Genomic DNA, 20,823 nt, shown 5'->3' with positions numbered 1-20,823 from the left:
GTTTAGGACTTTCCCCGAATTGTGATGCATAGCTAGCAAGCAATGATGTTGTTTCTCATGTTTTCATCCATGCTTGGCATGTTGCATTCATAAACAACCCTGGCCTTATGTACTGTTGTTATCATAGTGTAAATGAGGTGAGGCAACAACAAGATGTGGAAGTTAATGTGAAGTCTTTCAGACTTATTTTTCAGGACTGCTTAGGCATAGGGGGTAGCGGCTAGGATTCTTGGAAAGACTCTGTTGCTAACAAGACTCCACTTGTTAGTTATATTCCTGTCACGTGTTGACCTTAGTTCCTTTTTTATGTCTTTATTTTAGTTGGTCAGGGCGTGAGTTGGGGTGGGCATTCTATGTTGTTTTTCTATGTTTTGTTCTGTTGTTCTATTTCTATGTGTTTGGCCTAGTATGGTTCTCAATCAGAGGCAGGTTGTCTCTGATTGGGAGCCATATTTAGGTAGCCTGTTTTCTATTGCGTTTTGGTGGGTGGTTGTTTTCTGTTTAGTGTATGTTCACCTGGCAGAAGTGTTTCATTTTTGTTTTTCCTCGTTGTTGTTTTTTGTAGTGTTCAGTTTTAATTCAATATGATGAACACTTACCTTGCTGCATTTTGGTCCTCCTCTCCTTCCACCAACGAGAATCGTTACAGAAACACCCACCAACACCGGACCAAGCAGCGTGGTAAACGGGAGCAGTGCAATCTGGACTCATGGACATGGGAGGAGATACTAGATGGCAAGGGACTCTGGGCACAGGCTGGGGAATATCGCCGCCCCAAGGAAGAACTGGAGGCAGCGAAAGCTGAGCGGCGGCGATATGAGAAGGTAGCACTGCAGCGCGACAGGCACGAGAGGCAGCCCCCCCCAAAAAAAAATTTTTTTTGGGGGGGGGGGGGGGCACACGGGGAGTGTGGCAGAGTCAGGTTGGAGACCTGAGCCCACTCCTCGTGCTTATCGTAAGCAGCACGTTACTGATCAGGCACCGTGTTATGCGGTCAAGCGCACGGTGTCGCCAGTACGCGTCCATAGCCCGGAGCGCTATAGGCCAGTGCCATGCGAGAGTGGGCATCCAGCCAGGGCGTGTTGTGCCGGCTCAGCGTGTCTGGTCTCCGGTACGCCGTTTCGGCCCAGGGTATCCTGCGCCGGCTCTGCGTGCTGTGTCTCCGGGGCGCTGGGAGGGTGCAGTGCGTCCTATGCCGTGCCGGGCGAATGTGTGCATTGAGCCTAAGGGAGAGGTGCGAGTAGTATGCACCAGATCTCCAGCGCTCACCCACAGCCCGGTTCAACCTGCGCCTGCACTCTGGAGGGTCCGGGCTAAAGTGGACATCCAGCCTGGAGGAGTGGTGCCAAGGCTGCGCACTAGAGCTCCAGTGCTCCCCCACAGCCCAGTCCATCAGGTGCCTCCTCCACGCACCAGGCCTACTGTATGTCTCCCCAGCCTAGTGGGTCCTGTGGCAGCGCCACGCACCAGGCTGTCTCTCTCCAGGCCAGAGCCGCCCGTCTGTCCTGAGCTGCCAGACCCGCTTGTCTGTCCTGAGCTGCCGGAGCCGCCCGTCTGTCCTGAGCTGCCGGAGCCACCCGTCTGTCCTGAGCTGCCGGAGCCGCCCGTCAGTCAGGAGCTGCCGGAGACGCCAGTCAGTCAGGAGCTGCCGGAGCCGCCCGTCAGTCAGGAGCTGCGGGAGCCGCCCGTCAGTCAGGTGCTCCCGGAGCCGTCCGTCAGTCAGGAGCTGCCGGAGCCGTCCGTCATGCCGGCGCCACCGGAGTCTCCCATCTATTCGGGGCCCGCTGCAAGGGTTCCCAGTCCGAGGTCGGCGGCGAGGGTTGCCGCTCCAAAGGCGCCACATAAGTGGGCCAAGACTATGGTGGAGTGGGGTCCACGTCCCGCACCAGAGCCGCCACCGCTGTGAAATGCCCACCCAAACCCTCCCCAATAGGTTCAGGTTTTGCGGCCCTAGTCCGCACCTTTGGGGGGGGGGGTACTGTCACGTTCTGACCTTAGTTCCTTTTTTATGTCTTTATTTTAGTTGGTCAGGGCGTGAGTTGGGGTGGGCATTCTATGTTTTGTTCTGTTGTTATATTTCTATGTGTTTGGCCCAGTATGGTTCTCAATCAGAGGCAGGTGTCAGTCGTTGTCTCTGATTGGGAGCCATATTTAGGTACCCTGTTTTCTATTGTGTTTTGGTGGGTGGTTGTTTCCTGTGTTAGTGTTTGCACCATACGGGACTGTTTTGGTTGTTTGTTTGTACTTTTGTTATTTTGTTCAGTGTTCTGTGGATTTATTAAATATTCTCATTATGGACACTTACCACGCTGCACATTGGTCCGATCCTTGCGACTCCTCCTCAGACGAAGAGGAAATCCGTTACAATTTCTCCTGTTTTTAAATGAAAGTGTGTGTTTACTACATACAAATAATGGTGATAAGGCTAATATTAGATTTGATAACAGATTTGATATAATTGGCATTACTTTTTTCACTACTACTTCTCAATTCACCATTGACTCATCGAGGCTGTAAGAGCAGTGTCAGAATGGAATGAAGCGATGTGCTCTGTGTGTGGTGCTTTCCACTGACTAGACACAATGGTTTAGTCTGCTGGTAGGATTGATGGGACTTGGCCCTGCTGGGCTTGTGTGAGTGGGGGTTATGGGGGTATTGAGCAGTGGGCCTAGTCTAGGCATGTGTCAAGGGTTTCTACTGTTTTCTTTGTACTTTCTGTCTCGCGGGATAGTTACACAAGAGTAGATATTCCAGATGCCAAACACACAAATGTACACACACACAGACACACACAGATGCGCACACACACACACACACACACTCGTTCCAGTCAGTTAGAGTGAAGGCCTATGAAATGGCACGGCTAGAGGCATATGTGAAAGCAATTTCAAAGAAGGTATTTTTTTCTGACTAGGCCATCCGCTACTAAACTGCGGCAGCATGATTAACGTACATTTTCCTATATTTAGTACGAGTTAACCTAGCCTGAGTGGAGTCCCCACTTCTGTTTTTCATGGGAAACACAAGTTAAGTTGAAAATACTGTATCCCTGAAAACCGTGAACACCTTTCAGCAGACCACGCAGAGAGTGAGTACGAGTAGACATGCACGTGTTATTCCAATGTGAAGCATGGTCAAGCAGGGGGGAATAAGAGGAAAGTCGTTTTCAGGCTTTTTCAATTACTGGAATGACCGTGGCCTGCTTCACGCCTGCTTCACGTTCACACAGACACTTACAGACGGACGGGGAACCCAGTCAGAAAAACATTCTGCCCTATTCCAAATGGCTGCTGTGGAAATGGTTGAGTAATCACTAGGGTATTGTATTAAAAAATCTTAACTTACATGAGGACATGTCCCGTCCACTAGTACCACCATTTCCACATTGAGAAGTCAATGTTTTTTAAATATAAAAAATGCCGTATTACTACGTTATTCAAAATCACTATAATTGTAGGCTAACTCTGTAAGCAGCCCTGTACAATCAATGAACCAACAGCATCGTTAAGCCTATACGTTCTCTCCCAGGCTCATGGATAGAATGTTTGGAGTGTATCATAAGGTAACCAGTCCTTGCAATATGTATAATAATACAGTCCACACTCAAAGGCGATCACTATAAATTGTTTAGACCAATTATGTACCAAATAATTTTCTGTTGTTGAACTTCTTTCTTCAAATTAATCAATGATAGTGAGGTGAATTATAAAAGCATGATACTGTTTTAATGATAAGTGTTGATGTGATTTTCGATTACATTTGCATTGATATCAAAGTGGTTAGAGGGACGATAGAGCCCTGAGTACCAGGCCATTAGCGACCTGATGGTCATTAGTGAGTTGGGTACTATCACATGACCACAGTGCATAAGAGGAGATTACCGTGACTCAACGATCACGTGGAATTTTACTGCGGTCATGACCCATACCTTCTGGTGTGGCAGTAATATGGTCACCGCAATAGCCCTAGTCATGTGTGAACAGGGAGTACAGGAGGGGACTGAGCACGCATCCCTGTGGAGCCCCCGTGTTGAGGATCAGAAAGGTGGAGGTGTTTTTGCCTACCTTCACCACTAGGGGTCGGCCCATCAGGAAGTCCAGGATCCAGTTGCAGAGGGAAGGGTTCAGACCCAGGGCCCTGAGCTTAGTGATGAGCTTGGAGGGCACTATGGTGTTGAACGCTGAGGTGGAGTCGAGGTGGGATAAGGCAGTACAATGGCGATTGCGTCCATCTGTTGGGGCGATATGCAAAGGTGATATGGTTCTCAACTAGCCTCTCAAAGCACTTCATTATGACAGAAGTGAGTGCTACCTGGCAATAGTTATCCTCTTTGATTGCCTTACGGATGTCATAGCTGGTCGGTTTTACACGTTCATGTTCCAAGTCACCTTGCTTAGTTAAATGCGGTGGTTCACACTTTTAGTTTTGCCCAAATGCTGCCATCTACAGTTTTTGGTTTGGATAAGTTCTATTCGCCACAGTGGGAACAACATCCTCTATGCACTTCCTGATGAACCCAGTTACCGAGTCAGTGTATACATTGATTCTATTCACCGGGGCGACCCTGAACATTTCCCCATCCACAAGATCAAAACAATTGATTAGGGAGACCAACATCCTTGCCATGGGAGCATGCTGTTTAAGTTTCTGCCTATAGGTGGGGAGGAGCAGAATGGAGGCGTGATCTGATTTGCTGAAGGGAGGGCTTGGGAAGGCCTTGAAGCCGCCCCAGTAGGGAGGGTAGCAATGATCCAGGGTCTGTGTTGCGCTTGTAGCACAGGAGATGTGTTAATAGAATTTCGGTAGCGTTTTCCTCCGATGTCCTTTATTAAAGTCCCTAGCTACAGTAAATGCGGCGTCAGGATATGCAGTTTCTAGTTTGGACATAGTCCAGTGTAGTTCCTTAAGAGACGTCGCAGTAATCATGTAACAAACTCCTCCGCCTTTGTTTTTCCCTGAGAGTTCTTTCTTCCTGTCAGCGCGATGAACAGAGAACCCCACTGGCTGAATGGATAGGGATAATATTTCCGGAGAGAGCCATGATTCCGTAAAACAGAGTATGTCACGGTCCCTGATGTCTCTCTGGAAGGAGATCCTCACCCTGAGCTCGTCTATTTTATTGTCCAGGGACTGAACACTAGCAAGTAATATACTCGGAAGCGGTGGATGGTATGCATGCCGCCTGAGTCTGACTAGGGCCCCACTCCTTCTACCTCTTCTATGGTGTCTGCATTTTAGTGCAGCCCCTGAGATACATAGAGCTGCCTCGCAAAGTTTAAACTAAAGATCCAGGTCAGGGAAGTCAAATTTCTGCTTGAATTTCTGGTGAATGACCTCAGATCTTTCCAGTGGTAGGTAATAATACAAGAAACGTTCTGAGGAAATAACTTAAGAAATAACAGAAATAAATACATAAAAATGCTGCTAGAAACAGGGTTACCTTGTCTGTTGGTGAAATCATGTAAATCTTGTGATTTATAAAGGTCAGTAGTTTTGAGACATTAATGTCTGAAACTTCCCAAAATTAAGTTTGCATATTTGATAAGCATGATTTCTACATTCGGACCCCTTTCATGCAGTCAAATGATCAAATCGCCCTCTAGTGGCCTCATGGGTGGAATATTATTAATAGTTTTCATAATTTATTTGATGAGACAGTTTAAAGTTAGAGAGAATCCTTGCCCACTTTGCGGCTAGAACCTCCAAGTCCTTTCAAGGCCCTCTGCCCATGACCACATGACCACACTAACCCTGCCTTGCTCTGCTGTTCTGATGGAAACTCACAGTCATACCGTGACTGTCGTGATTACATTTATGAAAGACTGTCTTCTCTCTCCTCTCTCGCCACTGTGGTCAGTAGTCGGGTGACTGGGGTCTCTGATTCAGTCACGTCTTTCCCTCCACCGCTACATTGGTGTTGAGGGGATCCGAACATTCCCCGATGCTGACACCAGGAAATATACTCCCATTTTCATTAAAAGCTAATGTTTCTGGCTTCACACAGAAATGTTGGACTGGCTTTCTCCAGGGGCGAGATGACTGGGTTGTTGGAGAAAAGGCTGAGCTCAGCATTCATGGCTTAGCAAAGCAGTTGTTAAAGGGTTGGCACTCAATCACTTCGTGTCCTCACAATACACATTACAGCCCAGCCAGGAGTTAGACTGTGGGTCTATGGATGTATGGACTTTAATAGGGGGCTGAACAGTCAGAGGTCTATAACATGGATGCGTGAGGGAGCATAGAGCAGTCTTCGCACGCAACCTAGAGGTCAAAGGTGAAGACGCCACTCTCCTTTAAGGTTCCTCAGGACAGACAGAGGAGGATAATTGAGGACCATGACCCCCCTACTGACCAGTTGGGTTTATAGACCCATAGTATAGGGTTAGGGTTAACATTGACCAGAGGTAGGAGAGGACCACACTCAGCCTTCCTCAGCCTTCAGGCAACAGCTTTTGTTTTGACTGTTATTGTAGCTTGGTGAAAGGGGCAAGCAATTCTTAATTTTTGTCATGTTCAATCAAGATAGCATAAAAGCGTGACTTTTTACGTGTTTTTGCAGCACCACCTCTTGGTATTTTACTGATTGATTATGATTGAGAGAAGATCAATTAATTTAATTATTGAGTATGCACATGTCATTCCCCTAGTCCAATCACTCATATTATCAATGTCTTATTTACTTTCTCAAAAGTTGCATAACATAGGCCTACGGGAAAAGAAACTTCACCAATATTTCTATATAATAGATTGATGATGTGTGTGGTTAAAGGTTATCTCCATGTTGAGAAGTCCATCTGTTGATGTATGTTCCTTCACCCTGAACTCACTTCTCTGGTCACGTTGCTGACAGAGCAAAACAAATTCCAGACATTGATATAGGGTTAACTAAAGCAGTGCAGTTTTAAGGCAAATATGCTCTCAAAAATGAAAAAGGAGGGCTCCATCCTATGTCCTGAAGCAAATGAAATTTGTTTCATTGATAATCTTCACGTGAAATAATAACTGATGGAATTTGACTGTGGATGATCCAGGATCTATGTATATCACTTTATCTGCAGAGTCTGAATGTCCAGCTAGAAGATGTGCGTATCCGGGCTATCTCCTCCCAGCGTAAAAGGGTCCCCATCACAGAGGGCTACCTGGAGGTGAAGGACGGGGGTAAGTGGAGACAGATCTGTGACGAAGAGTGGACAGAGATGAACAACAGGGTCATCTGTGGGATGTACGGCTTTCCTGGAGAGAAAGGATACAACACTAAAGTCTACAAGTAAGTTTTACTGTTACTAGTTCATTACTGTGGACTAACTCATTCAGCCTTACTGTTACTAGTTCATTACTGTGGACTAACTCATTCAGCCTTACTGTTACTAGTTTATTACTGTGGACTAACTCATTCAGCCTTAATATTACTAGTACATTACTGTGGACTAACTCATTCAGCCTTACTGTTACTAGTTCATTACTGTGGACTAACTCATTCAGCCTAACTGTTACTAGTTCATTACTGTGGACTAACTCATTCAGCCTTAATATTACTAGTACATTACTGTGGACTAACTCATTCAACCTTAATATTACTAGTACATTACTGTGGACTAACTCATTCAGCCTTACTGTTACTAGTTTATTGCTGTGGACTAACTCATTCAGCCTTACTGTTACTAGTTTATTACTGTGGACTAACTCATTCAGCCTTAATATTACTAGTACATTACTGTGGACTAACTCATTCAGCCTTAATATTACTAGAACATTACTATGGACTAACTCATTCAGCTTTACTATTACTAGTCCATTACTATGGACTCACTCCTTCAGCTGTGGACTTCTGAGTTCCTTCATCTTTTACAGGCTATGAGAGCAGGAGTCAGGAGGGTCAGCTAGTAAATGTTAATATTAGCACTCCTCACCTTCATCAAACCGCCAGACAAGATGATTATACTCATTATCAACACGGTTGAGTTAACCTAAAATGTGCTGTACAGTGGGGTTAGCCAATTCCAGAAGACATTGTACTTTTAGCACAAGGTGCAGATGGGCACAACCTTGCTCTTAAAACCGTCAATAAATACGTCTAAAACTCCCAAGTTGAACCGGACAACATCTTTATTCAGGAAGGGTAGGGTAATATTTCTGTAAGTGTTTTATGTATTATAAAAAACAAGGTTGTTTGTATAATGTTTACTCATCAGGTACTGTAGAGAAGATCATGTTTTCACAGCAGGCTAAAATGAGAAAATAACCATTTTAATTTAGTGCACTTCAACAAAATCCAAATCAACTCAATTCAAAGTCTTGTTCTCCTGTCTCAGGCTGCTGGCCAAGCGGAGGAAGAAGAACTACTGGGACTTCGGGGTGAACTGCACGGGGAACGAGGCCAGCCTGCATGGCTGTAAGCTGGGCCGCAAGGTGGAGCTGAAGGGGAACGCCACCTGTGAGAAGGGGATGCCTGTGGTGGTGAGCTGTGTCCCAGGACGGGCATTTGCTCCCAGCCACGCCCAGGGCTTCAGCAAGGCCTACAGGGTGGAGGTAGGTTGAATCATCTGGAACGAGAGAGAGTTTATGATATGATAGAGATGTGAATACTACAGTTTGAGCTGTCTCTGGCCTTGTATCTTGTATTGAAATTGAAAGCATTCAGAAGAGGAGAAAATTATGAAGAACAAGACCCTAGGAGAGTTGTTAAAGACATGCTTCGGAACTTTGGCGACTACTTTGGGCTGGATGTGTCAATGTGTTGTTCATACGTGCATAATATATGAGAAGAATTAGCCACGAAATCCCTAGTTTGAAAGCGAATGTTTTTCTGGAAGCTGTGCTCCGCCATTTTCCCCAAAATTTTCCCCACGTGGGCCCAGCCCCCTAACAATTCGAGTTCAAGCCAATGAGTTAGAGGTCTTCATGGATCCACCTGTACCCGAATACCTGAGACCCGAGCGGGTCCGGATCCAGAATTCTAAATAATGTCACATGTTACAGGTGATATGATTGTCACAGGTCTCGGGTATGTGTAATTTTAAGTGACTTGTCCGGAAAGGCCCATACCAATCCGAACATGACTGAGAGAGAAATGTTATAATTTATGCTGCTGCTCTTGCTTTTTACAAGTGTGGCACGTGTAGCTTGTTGTTGTTGTTGGTCATCAAAGCAGCCTCTGTGTGTGGCAAAAGTTAGGAGATATCTAATCAATGGAAGATGGAATTAAAATGACAGAATTAAAATTTAAAGGAGAATGAGAGGCTACAATGACCAAGAGCCAACATTTGGGCTGCTACTTAATATTCTGAATGGAGTTGTTGTTATTTGTAACTGTAAGATGAGAAAGTGCATGCACTACAGCCTCTTTTAGCCTAGCTAGCTAAGGTACTATGTATTCATATTTGATGATAAATAACCTAGCGAGTCGGCTTGTTGGTTGGTTGCTGTCTGTCATCTCTCCCTCCCTGCTCCCTGTGTCACTCGCTCACAGTACGGACCCTCCCCCACCTGCTATAGCGGCACCTCTCTCTCCCTGCTCTCGCGCTTTATCACAGTTTTACTGTGGCTATAGATACTTTTGTACCTGTTTCCTCCAGCATCTTCACAAGGTCCTTTGCTGTTCTGGGATTGATTTGCACTTTTCGCACCAAAGTACATTCATCTCTAGGAGACAGAATGCGTCTCCTTCCTGAGCGGTATGGCGGCTGCGTGGTCCCATGGTGTTTATACTTGCGTACTATTGCTTGTACAGATGAACGTGGTACCTTCAAGTGTTTGGAAATCTCTCCCAAGGATGAACCAGACTTGTGGTCTACAATTATTTTTCTGAGGTCTTGGATGATTTATTTTCATTTTCCCATGATATCAAGCAAAGAGGCACTGAGTTTGAAGGTAGGCCTTTAAATATATCCACAGGTACACCTCCAATTGACTCAAATGATGTCAATTAGCCTATCAGAAGCTTCTAAAGCCATTACTTAATTTTCTGGAATTTTCCAAGCTGTTTAAAGGCACAGTCAAGTCAGTGTATGTAAACCTCTGACCCACTGGAATTGTGATACAGTGAAGTATAAGTGAAATAATCGGTCTGTAAACAATTGTTGGAAAAATTACTTGTGTCATGCACAAAGTAGATGTCCGAACCGACTTGCCAAAACTATAGTTTGTTAACAAGAAGTTTGTGGAGTGGTTGAAAAACGAGTTTTAATGACCCCAACCTAAGTGTATATAAACTTCTGACTTCAACTGTATCAATATTTTGCTAGGTCTTCCTAAGTGGATCTCTACAGATGGTGTAAACGGTACAGCCAAATGGTTACTTGCATAGTAGCAATATAAGAAATAGATTTATTCAATATAAATAAAATAATATACATTATGTACAAGAACAATATCAATAACGATATCAGTGATAGACGAGGTAATTATATGCATACAATCAGGGGTAAAGTGACTGAGCAGCAGGATAAAAAAAATAGTAGCAGCAAAGTATGGTGTGTGTGAGTCATTTGAATAGAGGCACTGCAGATAGTGCTGACTGGTCCGTCCGAACCACGTATGAACAAGGCAATCTATATTCGGAGAGCCTGTTTCTGTCCTGCCCTTGACTTTGGTTTAGGACATGTGATGTCCATAGCCTCTTCGTCGCAAAACTCCCTGATCTTCTCAAAAAAAGGAGTTTGTCTAGCTGTGTCCAGTCCTGGCGATGATTGTACAGGCATACCATCTATGGGAGGAAGGATGTCAGCATTGCGCAGCAGCTGAAACTTGGTCCTGACAGTCCGAACGCTCCTTGGTGACAACAACACCAGGCTCCAGAGCATCGAAGCTGTTGAACAGGGAATAAAATTAAATCAGAAGACATAACATTGCACAACATCAATTTAACTCCCAAGTTTAGATAAGAAGAGTAACCTCATACAATGCAATGAAAATTATTTTCACCTGAAGTGCTGGTACTGCTGATCTGTGGCAGCAGCCTGAAGTACGGAGTCAGGTGTTGTTGCCAACCATAGCTTTCCACCAGCACCGTATCATCCTCCAGTCCAACCAGCTGTGGGATGTTGACCTGTCACAGTGCTGTGCTTCACAACACCGGCATCTCAGACAAAGTGTTCAATCTGGTCTTTCTGAAGCGCTGCTTGATGAGGCTGAAGCACCAGTCGGGGGCAAACTTGGTGTGGCCTGTGTTCAGGAAGTGAAGGTCCAGGCTGTTTTCTGGTTCAGTAGGGGCCCCCAGAGACATAAATAATGTGAGATCAATAAAAGTAGTGCCAATCATGTTGGAGGTCAATTAAATAAATCAAAACGTGTGTTGTCATCGATTCCTTGTAGAGACGCCACACTGCTGCTTTTGTCACATGGGATGACAGCAGCTTTCCGCCAAAGTGTTTGTGTCCTGGGTGGCATCCTGGTAATACTACTGCATTATCCTCTGCGTAGTTGTTGATGAAGTTCACCACATGCTGCAAGTCCTCATGCTTCAGGTGTAACCTGTGCTTGCTTGTGCCAGCTCTCTTTTTGATGGGAAGCATTAGAACATTCAGGCGTGTTCTACTGATGCTGAAAGACAAATTCCAGATACAAATATTTTTGCATTATTATACAATAGATGCGAAATGGTATTCTGAAATATCACTATACACAGTTCATACACGTAATGTTAGCTAGCCAGCCATCTAACGTCAGCTAACGTTATCTAGCTAACAGCAAGCTTTAACTTGGGGTCTTTTGTTTAGACGTGTAGCAAGTTAAATAATGAACCATAAGCCCAAACTGTAGAGTACTAGCAATACAAACTGACTGTCATAGCTAGCTAAAGTTAAACCAAATAAGTTCAATGTTAGCTAGATAACATTAGGTTATAACTAGCTATGCGAAATGGCATTCTGAGAAAATATCAGTAACGTTACACAGTTCATACACATAAGCTAGTGCTAGCTAGCAAGCCAGCCATTTAACCTCAGCTAACATTAGCTAGCTAACAGCAAGCTTTAACTTAGGGTTTTTTGTTTAGACATGTAACATTAACATTAGCTAGCTAGCTTAACAATGAACTATAATCCCAAGCCATAAAGTACTAGCAATACAAACTGATTGTCATAGCTAGCTAAAGTTAATCAAATAGGATCAATGTTTGTTAGTTAGCTACCTAACAATAGGCTATAACTAGCAATACGAAATGTCATTCTGAGAAAACATCACTATCATTACACACAGTTCATACATGTTGATCGCCGTTTCTTCCCCATCACTGTCATCAGAAGACTCTACAATGTATTTTTAGATTATGTTTTTACCTAAATCAGGGATTTCCTCATCGTCTGATCCATTTTTCAGAGTCAGAGAGAGTCAGCATGGCACGATCGTCCTCCAGAAAGTAGTCGTTCAACTTTTTCCCATTGACCTTTGTCGATAGCGCCTGATAAATTCAGGGCAGCAATGTTATTGAGAGCAGTAGCAACATATTTGCAGTTCTCCGTGGCTAACGTTATATCTTTTGAAAAAACCTGCAGTAGAAAGGATTATGTATGCATAATGAGCAACTAATTTTATAGACACAATATGCTACACTGCACACCAACCTGTAACTAATTTCTCGGCATGTCCAGCCCACTCATTATCTCAGCCAATCATGGCTATCAGGAAGGTTCCGACTTTTTCTTTGGCTAAACCAACTAGACTCGTAATTTAACAACTTTATTCGTATTTCCAAATAGCATCACAATTTTTTATTAAGGGCCATGAAAGTTGACATGTTCGAGAAGGCATTTCTGCTAAAAAATTCATTTTGATTAAAAATAAATGTTTAACGTTGAAACGTCTCACATGGGAAGTCGTGACTTGCGACATGCGCCTAGTTTCCTGAAACGGGTCGCATATCTGCACATACTGTATGTGACGTAGTACGCAATTTTCAGGGACCACTTTTGGCTCGTGGACGCTACTTTCAGAACTACTGGCTAAAAAGTATACAAAAATACCGGAGAATCTCTTTAATGTTATGTAAAATCGACTCTTTGTCATGCCTGCGCTCTGCTCCCCCTTTCTCGAGGGCACCAGGCTGCCCATCATTACGCACACCTGTCACCATTGTTACGCGCATCAGCGCTTCATTGGACTAACCTGTACTCCTTAACTTTGTTGATTCCCCCCTCTATATCTGTCTGTTCCTCAGTTTGATCCCCGTGTCAGCATTAATGTAGTTTTGTTTCCCCTGTCCTGATGCTGTCCATGTTTTGTTTCATGTCCATTATTTATTAAATGTTCACTACCTCTTACTTCTCGTCTCCCAGCTTCTGTCCTTACAGAAGGCTGCCCATCATTACGCACACCTGTCACCATCGTTACGTGCATGCCCCCTCTATATCTGTCTGTTCCTCAGTTTGATCCCCGTGTCAGCATTAATGTCGTTTTGTTTCCTCTGTCCAGACGCTGTCCGTGTTTTGTTTCATGTCCGTTATTTATTAAATGTTTACTCTCTGTGCTTGCTTCTCGTCTCCCAGCGTCCTTACACTCTTCTTAGATTTCTCCAAACACAGCTACATTGTGCACATTCTGTTTACAAGTGATTAAACACAGAGACCCCAGGTGTAGAACACTGTGTTGGAACACTTTACTAATGAGTCATGAGCTCTGGACTAAAGAGAGAATAGATACAGTACACTGATCTCAAACCTTCTCTCTCTCATAATAAGTCATAATTAGCCCAAAATGTATGAAACAATACAATATTGTTTGTCTTTGTGGTTCTTCTAACAAAATCGATTTGGACTGCTACAGTAAAGAATACATACAGATGTCTCAAAGTAAATGTCTCATTGGACCTATTCAAAACAGTATGTCAACTGAATGTGAACTATTGTTTCTCAGTAACAGTAGGCCTAACTGTTGTACCATGAATCATTTCCGCAGCAACCCCTGGTGCGTCTGAGAGGTGGGGCCAACATAGGAGACGGGCGAGTGGAGGTGCTGAAGAACGGCGAATGGGGCACCGTCTGTGATGACAGCTGGAACCTAAAGGCAGCGTCCGTGGTGTGTCGAGAACTGGGCTTCGGGAGTGCAAAGCTGGCCCTCGCTGGAGGCAGGCTGGGACAAGGTAGGTCTTCTCTCTCTCTCACCTTCTCTCTCTCTGTCCTTGCCAGGTAAATGCCTTCTACATGCCAACCAAGTACATTCACCAATTGTAATGGAATATGGAATAATTGATTCATAGTCATCCGGTAAGTCTGACCAACCACCATCTACCAGAGCCTTTTGGCTCACTGCCATCATCCACTATTCAGATACAGTATAACCACACAGTGACTCTGTAACATACTGTCTTTCTACTGTGTTTCTGCTGTCAGTCTGTGTCAGACCACCTTGGCTCTACTTTCAGAGAAAACACTGCCAGAGAAATTTTCATGTCCAGTCACATGCTGGAGACAGTAACAGCAGGAAGGGAGTGATCATATGTACTGGTGTGGAAAATCCATTCTTTTCACATGGATTATTTAGACTTTGCTAAATGTTTTAAAAGGGAGAAAGACAACCAGAGGTGGGACCAAGTCACTATTATTTGAGTCACAAGAAAATCTTGCGTTACAAGGTCCAAGTCAAGTCCCAAGTAGAACGGATCGAGTCTCGAGTCAAGTCCAAGTCGTGCATTCTAAGAGCAAAAATGAAATCCATGCATGTAATGACTTGTTCAACTACAAATCTTTGTCTATTTATTGAGGCTACCAGACAGACCTTTTAATTATTTTGTCTATAACAATTTTTTTTTATGTAACAATTCATTTCAACAACAAATTCCAAATACAAGCTTCATACCAAAAGACCAGTAGGCCTATGTTTGTAATTCTTGCTAGATGCCCCATTGCTGGTGAGCTTTCAAAATAAACAGTTAATATTATTGATCACCAAACATTTTTTGGAGCTGCATATTTATGGATATCTTCTTTCCCTACAATTTGAAGTTTGCACTGCACCCGATCCTATAGCTGTACAGAAAATCACCAATCTGTTCGCTAGCTCAGTAGTGCTCAATATTTTAGGCCGCGACCACCCCCAAAAGCAGTGGTACAAAACTTGCGACCCTTGCGCACGCACATGCACACACAATTGCTGCGCAAATGTAGCCTGTCATTACAACAATAAACAGAAATTCATTTTCAAAACTTAAGATTAGATTTGCACATTTTGGGGAATATTCAGAGGTGGAAACTTTCCGTGGGAATTAATGGGAATATATGTGAATTAACGGGAATATATGGGAATTAATGAAAATATATTCAAATTTAATTTAATACCATTTAAATGTAGATGTTTTTTGCATTAGATATATTTACCATATCATATGAAGACAGAAACATAAACCTTTTACGTTATCATAAGTAGACATAATTGCAAATTAAATCCTTCCAATAGAAGGATTTAATAAAAAAAAGATAAAGAGATAAAAAAAAAACGATTTAGTTACGAATTGAACTTTAATTAAATCTTCATATGGGATGAATTCACTGAACAACAAAAGGGAATATTGAATGATCCCCAATGATCCATCGCATCTTCAAAAACGTTTTCAACATACATTGGTAAAATGATAGTCTAGAAACTAAAGCTTTGGTTGTCTTCCTCTCAGGCTTCCATGTCTTCTCCATGGACCTCCTCAATGTCCACCTCTTGAACATCAGACTCTGAGGCCTCATCTTCACTGTCACTTTCCAACCTTGTTGAGGATGGCTTGTTGTCAGGCTCAAAAAGCCTCAAATTTGCCCGGATGGCTACCAATTTTTCAACCCTTGTATTGGTCAGCCTGTTGCGTGCTTTGGTGTGTGTGTTCCCAAACAAGGACCAGTTGCGCTCTTTTTATTTTATTTATTTTTATTTAACCTTTATTTAACTAGGCAAGTCAGTTAAGAACAAATTATTTTTTTACAAGGACGGGCTACAAAAAACCACCCCCCATCCTGTTGGGATGGGGGCTGGGATGAAAAAATAAATACAATATAAATATTGGACAAAACACACATCACAACAAGAGAAACACAAAACTACATAAATAGAGACTTAAGACAACAACACGTGACAACACAGCATGGTAGCAACACAACATGATAACAACGTGGTTTTAACACAACATGGTAGCAACACAAAAACATGGTACGAACATTATTGGGCAAAGTCAACAGCACAATGGTCAAGAAGGTGGAGACAACAATACATCATACAAAGCAGTCACAACTGTCAGTAAGAGTGTCCATGATTGAGTCTTTGAATGAAGAGATTGAGATAAAACTGTCCAGTTTGAGTTTTTGTTGCAGCTCGTTCCAGTCGCTAGCTGCAGCGAACTGAAAAGAGGAGCGACCCAGGGATGTGTGTGCTTTGGGGACCTTTAACAGAATGTGACTGACAGAACGGGTGTTGTATGTGGAGAATGAGGGCTGCAGTAGATATCTCAGATAGGGGGGAGTGAGGCTTAAGAGGGTTTTATAAATAACCATCAACCAGTGGGTCTTGCGAGAGGTATACAGAGATGACCAGTTTACAGAGGAGTATAGAGTGCAGTGATGTGTCCTATAAGGAGCATTGGTGGTAAATCTGATGGCCGAATGGTAAAGAACATCTAGCCGCTCGAGAGCACCCTTACCTGCCGATCTATAAATGATGTCTCCGTAATCTAGCATGGATAGGATGGTCATCTGAATCAAGATTAGTTTGGCAGCTGGGGTGAAAGAGGAGCGATGACGATAGAGGAAACCAAGTCTAGATTTAACTTTAGCCTGCAGCTTTGATATGTGCTGAGAGAAGGACAGTGCACCATCTAGCCATACTCCCAAGTACTTGTATGCGGTGACTACCTCAAGCTCTAAACCCTCAGAGGTAGTAATAACACCTGTGGGAAGAGGGGCATTCTTCTTACCAAACATTATTACCTTTGTTTTGGAGGTGTTCAGAACAAGGTTAAGGGTAGAGAAAGCTTGTTGGACACTAAGAAAGCTTTGTTGTAGAGCATTTAACACACAATCCGTAGAGGGGCCAGCTGAGTATAAGACTGTATCATCTGCATATAAATGGATGAGAGAGCTTCCTACTGCCTGAGCTATGTTGTTGATTAAAATTGAGAAGAGCGTGGTGCCGAGGTTTGAGCCTTGGGGTACTCCCTTGGTGACAGGCAGTGGCTGAGACAGGAGATGTTCTGACTTGTTCACTGCACTCTTTGAGAGAGGTAGTTAACAAACCAGGCCAAAGACCCCTCAGAGACACCAATACTCCTTAGCCGGCCCACAAGAATGGAATGGTCTACCGTTTCAAAAGCTTTTGCCAGGTCAATAAAAATAGCAGCACAATATTGCTTAGAATCAAAGGCAATGGTGACATCATTGAGGACCTTTAAGGTTGCAGTGACATATCCATAACCTGAGCGGAAACCAGATTGCATACCCGAGAGAATACTATAGACATCAAGAAAGCCAGTCAGTTGATTATTGACAAGTTTTTCCAACACTTTTAATAAACAGGGCAAAATAAAAATAGGCCTATAACAGTTAGGAACAGCTTGATCTCCCCCTTTACATAAAGGACGAACTGTGGCTGCCTTCCAAGCAATGGGAACCTCCACAGAATGGGGAGACAGGTTAAAAAGGTTGGAGATAGGCTTTGCGATGATAGGGGCAGCAACCTTAAAGAAGAAGGGGTCTAAACCATCTGACTGAGATGGTTTTTTGGGGTAAAGTTTAAGGAGCTCCTTTAGCACCTCGCACTCAGTGACTGCCTGCAGGGAGAAACTTTGTAGCGGGGCAGGGGAAAAATAGGGAGAAGCATCAGGGATAATCGCATTAGAAGGGGTGGGAGATGAGGAAATGTTGGACGGGCAAGGAGGCATGGCTGAGTCAAATAGGAATCCTGATTTAATGAAGTGGTGATTAAAGAGCTCAGCCATGTGCTTCTTGTCAGTAACAACCACATAATCAACATTAAGGGACATGGGCAGCTGTGAGGAGGGTTTACTCTCAAATCAAATCAAGTTTATTTTATATAGCCCTTCGTACATCAGCTAATATCTCGAAGTGCTGTACAGAAACCCAGCCTAAAACCCCAAACAGCAAGCAATGCAGGTGTAGAAGCACGGTGGCTAGGAAAAACTCCCTAGAAAGGCCAAAACCTAGGAAGAAACCTAGAGAGGAACCAGGCTATGAGGGGTGGCCAGTCCTCTTCTGGCTGTGCCGGGGTGGAGATTATAACAGAACATGGCCAAGATGTTCAAATGTTCATAAATGACCAGCATGGTCAAATAATAATCAGGAGTAAATGTCAGTTGGCTTTTCATAGCTGATCATTAAGAATATCTCTTCCGATCCTGCGGTCTCTAGAGAGTTGAAAACTGCAGGTCTGGGACAGGTAGCACGTCCGGTGGACAGGTCAGGGTTCCATAAACGGTTAAAGACTCTCCAAGTCTTTAACCGTTTTCCAGAACTTTTTGGGGTTAGACCCACAGAGCGAGAACTGCTCCTTAAAGTTACTAACTTTGGCCTTCGGGGTAGCCTGAGTGCACTTATTTCTAATTTGTCTGAACAATAGCCAGTCAGCCTGAGTATGCGTGTGCCGAGCCTTTCGCCAAATGCAATTCTTGAGGTGGAGTAACTGCAAGATCATGGTCGAACCAGGGGCTGAACCTGTTTTTAATTCTCATTTTCTTTATGGTGCCGTGTTTGTTAACAATACCACAAATATCAAAAAAGAAGGGCCAAGCATATTCGACAGAGGGGATCAAGCTGATTCTATACCATTTTACAGAGGTCAGTTCATGAAGGAAGGCTTGCTCGTTAAAGTTTTTTAGCAAGCTTCTATGACAAATCAGGACAGGTCGTTTCACTGAGGAGCCATTACGAACACAGGCTGTAAAACAGTGATCATACCTATCAGGATTATTTGTGAGGATAACATCGAGGAGAGTAGCATTTTCTGGGTGTTTGGAGTCATACCTTGTAAAGATTTAGGGAGTTCCATTGCTTTAGGACTTGGTCATGTGGTTTAAGCATGTCCCAGTTTAGGTAAGCTAGCAGGACAAATTCAGACTTAGTGTAAGGGGCCAGGAGAGAGCTTAGGGCAGGTAGGGTACAGGCCGGTGCTGATGGAGGACGATAGCACCCATCAACAGTTAACAAAGAGCTATTTGAAAGTTTAATGCTTAAAACCAGCAAATCAAATTGTTTGGGGACAGACTTGGTAGAGACAACCGAGCACTGAAGGTGATCCTTGGTAAAGATGGCCACTCCACCACCTTTGGAAGATTTGTCTTGCCGAAAAAGGTTATTACCAGAAAGGTTAACATTAGTATTCAAAACACTCTTCCTTAACCACGTCTCAATAATGACCAACACATCTGGATTGGAGCTGTGAACCCACACTTTCAATTGATGATCAATTTTAGGTAATAAGCTTCTAGTGTTAACATGCAGAAACCCCAGGCTTTTACGAGAGCAGAAATCAGTGAAGCAGATATCAGAGCACAAGTCAGAATTGGGGCTAGCAACAGTAGATGGGCCAGGGTGTACATGCACATTTCCAGATATCATCAACAGTAATACAATCAAGGCACGGCAGAGGACAGGGAGAGCTCTGCAGTGTTGATTTATGACATCTGAATGTGCATCAGATTACATTTACATTTAAGTCATTTAGCAGACGCTCTTATCCAGAGCGACTTACAAATTGGTGCATTCACCTTATGACATCCAGTGGAACAGCCACTTTACATTAGTGCATCTAGATCTTTTAAGGGGGGGGGGGGGGGGGGGGCAGAAGGATTGCTTTATCCTAGGTATTCCTTGAAGAGGTGGGGTTTCAGGTGTCTCCGGAAGGTGGTGATTGACTCCGCTGTCCTGGCGTCGTGAGGGAGTTTGTTCCACCATTGGGGTGCCAGAGCAGCGAACAGTTTTGACTGGGCTGAGCGGGAACTGTACTTCCTCAGTGGTAGGGAGGCGAGCAGGCCAGAGGTGGATGAACGCAGTGCCCTTGTTTGGGTGTAGGGCCTGATCAGAGCCTGAAGGTACTGAGGTGCCGTTCCCCTCACAGCTCCGTAGGCAAGCACCATGGTCTTGTAGCGGATGCGAGCTTCAACTGGAAGCCAGTGGAGAGAGCGGAGGAGCGGGGTGACGTGAGAGAACTTGGGAAGGTTGAACACCAGACGGGCTGCGGCGTTCTGGATGAGTTGTAGGGGTTTAATGGCACAGGCAGGGAGCCCAGCCAACAGCGAGTTGCAGTAATCCAGACGGGAGATGACAAGTGCCTGGATTAGGACCTGCGCCGCTTCCTGTGTGAGGCAGGGTCGTACTCTGCGGATGTTGTAGAGCATGAACCTACAGGAACGGGCCACCGCCTTGATGTTGGTGGAGAACGACAGGGTGTTGTCCAGGATCACGCCAAGGTTCTTAGCGCTCTGGGAGGAGGACACAATGGAGTTGTCAACCGTGATGGCGAGATCATGGAACGGACAGTCCTTCCCCGGGAGGAAGAGCAGCTCCGTCTTGCCGAGGTTCAGCTTGAGGTGGTGATCCGTCATCCACACTGATATGTCTGCCAGACATGCAGAGATGCGATTCGCCACCTGGTCATCAGAAGGGGGAAAGGAGAAGATTAATTGTGTGTCGTCTGCATAGCAATGATAGGAGAGACCATGTGAGGTTATGACAGAGCCAAGTGACTTGGTGTATAGCGAGAATAGGAGAGGGCCTAGAACAGAGCCCTGGGGGACACCAGTGGTGAGAGCGCGTGGTGAGGAGACAGATTCTCGCCACGCCACCTGGTAGGAGCGACCTGTCAGGTAGGACGCAATCCAAGCGTGGGCCGCGCCGGAGA

The 20,823-nt window shown here is 44.4% G+C and overlaps 1 protein-coding gene and 1 long non-coding RNA gene across 3 annotated transcripts in view; one reads left to right on the top strand and one right to left on the bottom strand.

The window, feature by feature from the left end:
- LOC129815328 (lysyl oxidase homolog 2A-like) overlaps positions 1 to 20,823 on the top strand; it is a 71,350-nt gene that overhangs the window by 30,313 nt on the left and 20,214 nt on the right. For both annotated transcript variants that reach the window (XM_055869034.1, XM_055869035.1), the window contains 3 exons: positions 7,059 to 7,267; positions 8,313 to 8,529; positions 13,894 to 14,077. In XM_055869034.1, coding sequence (XP_055725009.1) covers positions 7,059 to 7,267; positions 8,313 to 8,529; positions 13,894 to 14,077 — 610 coding nt within the window. The remainder of the gene's footprint in view (positions 1 to 7,058; positions 7,268 to 8,312; positions 8,530 to 13,893; positions 14,078 to 20,823) is intronic.
- On the bottom strand, positions 10,292 to 12,574 carry LOC129815331 (uncharacterized). Its single transcript, XR_008753411.1, has 3 exons — positions 12,279 to 12,574; positions 10,924 to 11,541; positions 10,292 to 10,807 (listed from the first exon to the last, which is right to left on the bottom strand). It is a non-coding gene; the product is annotated as an uncharacterized LOC129815331 (long non-coding RNA).

The sequence above is a fragment of the Salvelinus fontinalis genome, chromosome 18, assembly GCF_029448725.1.
Source record: "Salvelinus fontinalis isolate EN_2023a chromosome 18, ASM2944872v1, whole genome shotgun sequence".
In the NCBI taxonomy this organism is placed as follows: Eukaryota; Metazoa; Chordata; class Actinopteri; order Salmoniformes; family Salmonidae; genus Salvelinus; species Salvelinus fontinalis.
This window is presented reverse-complemented; position numbering and strand designations above follow the sequence as displayed.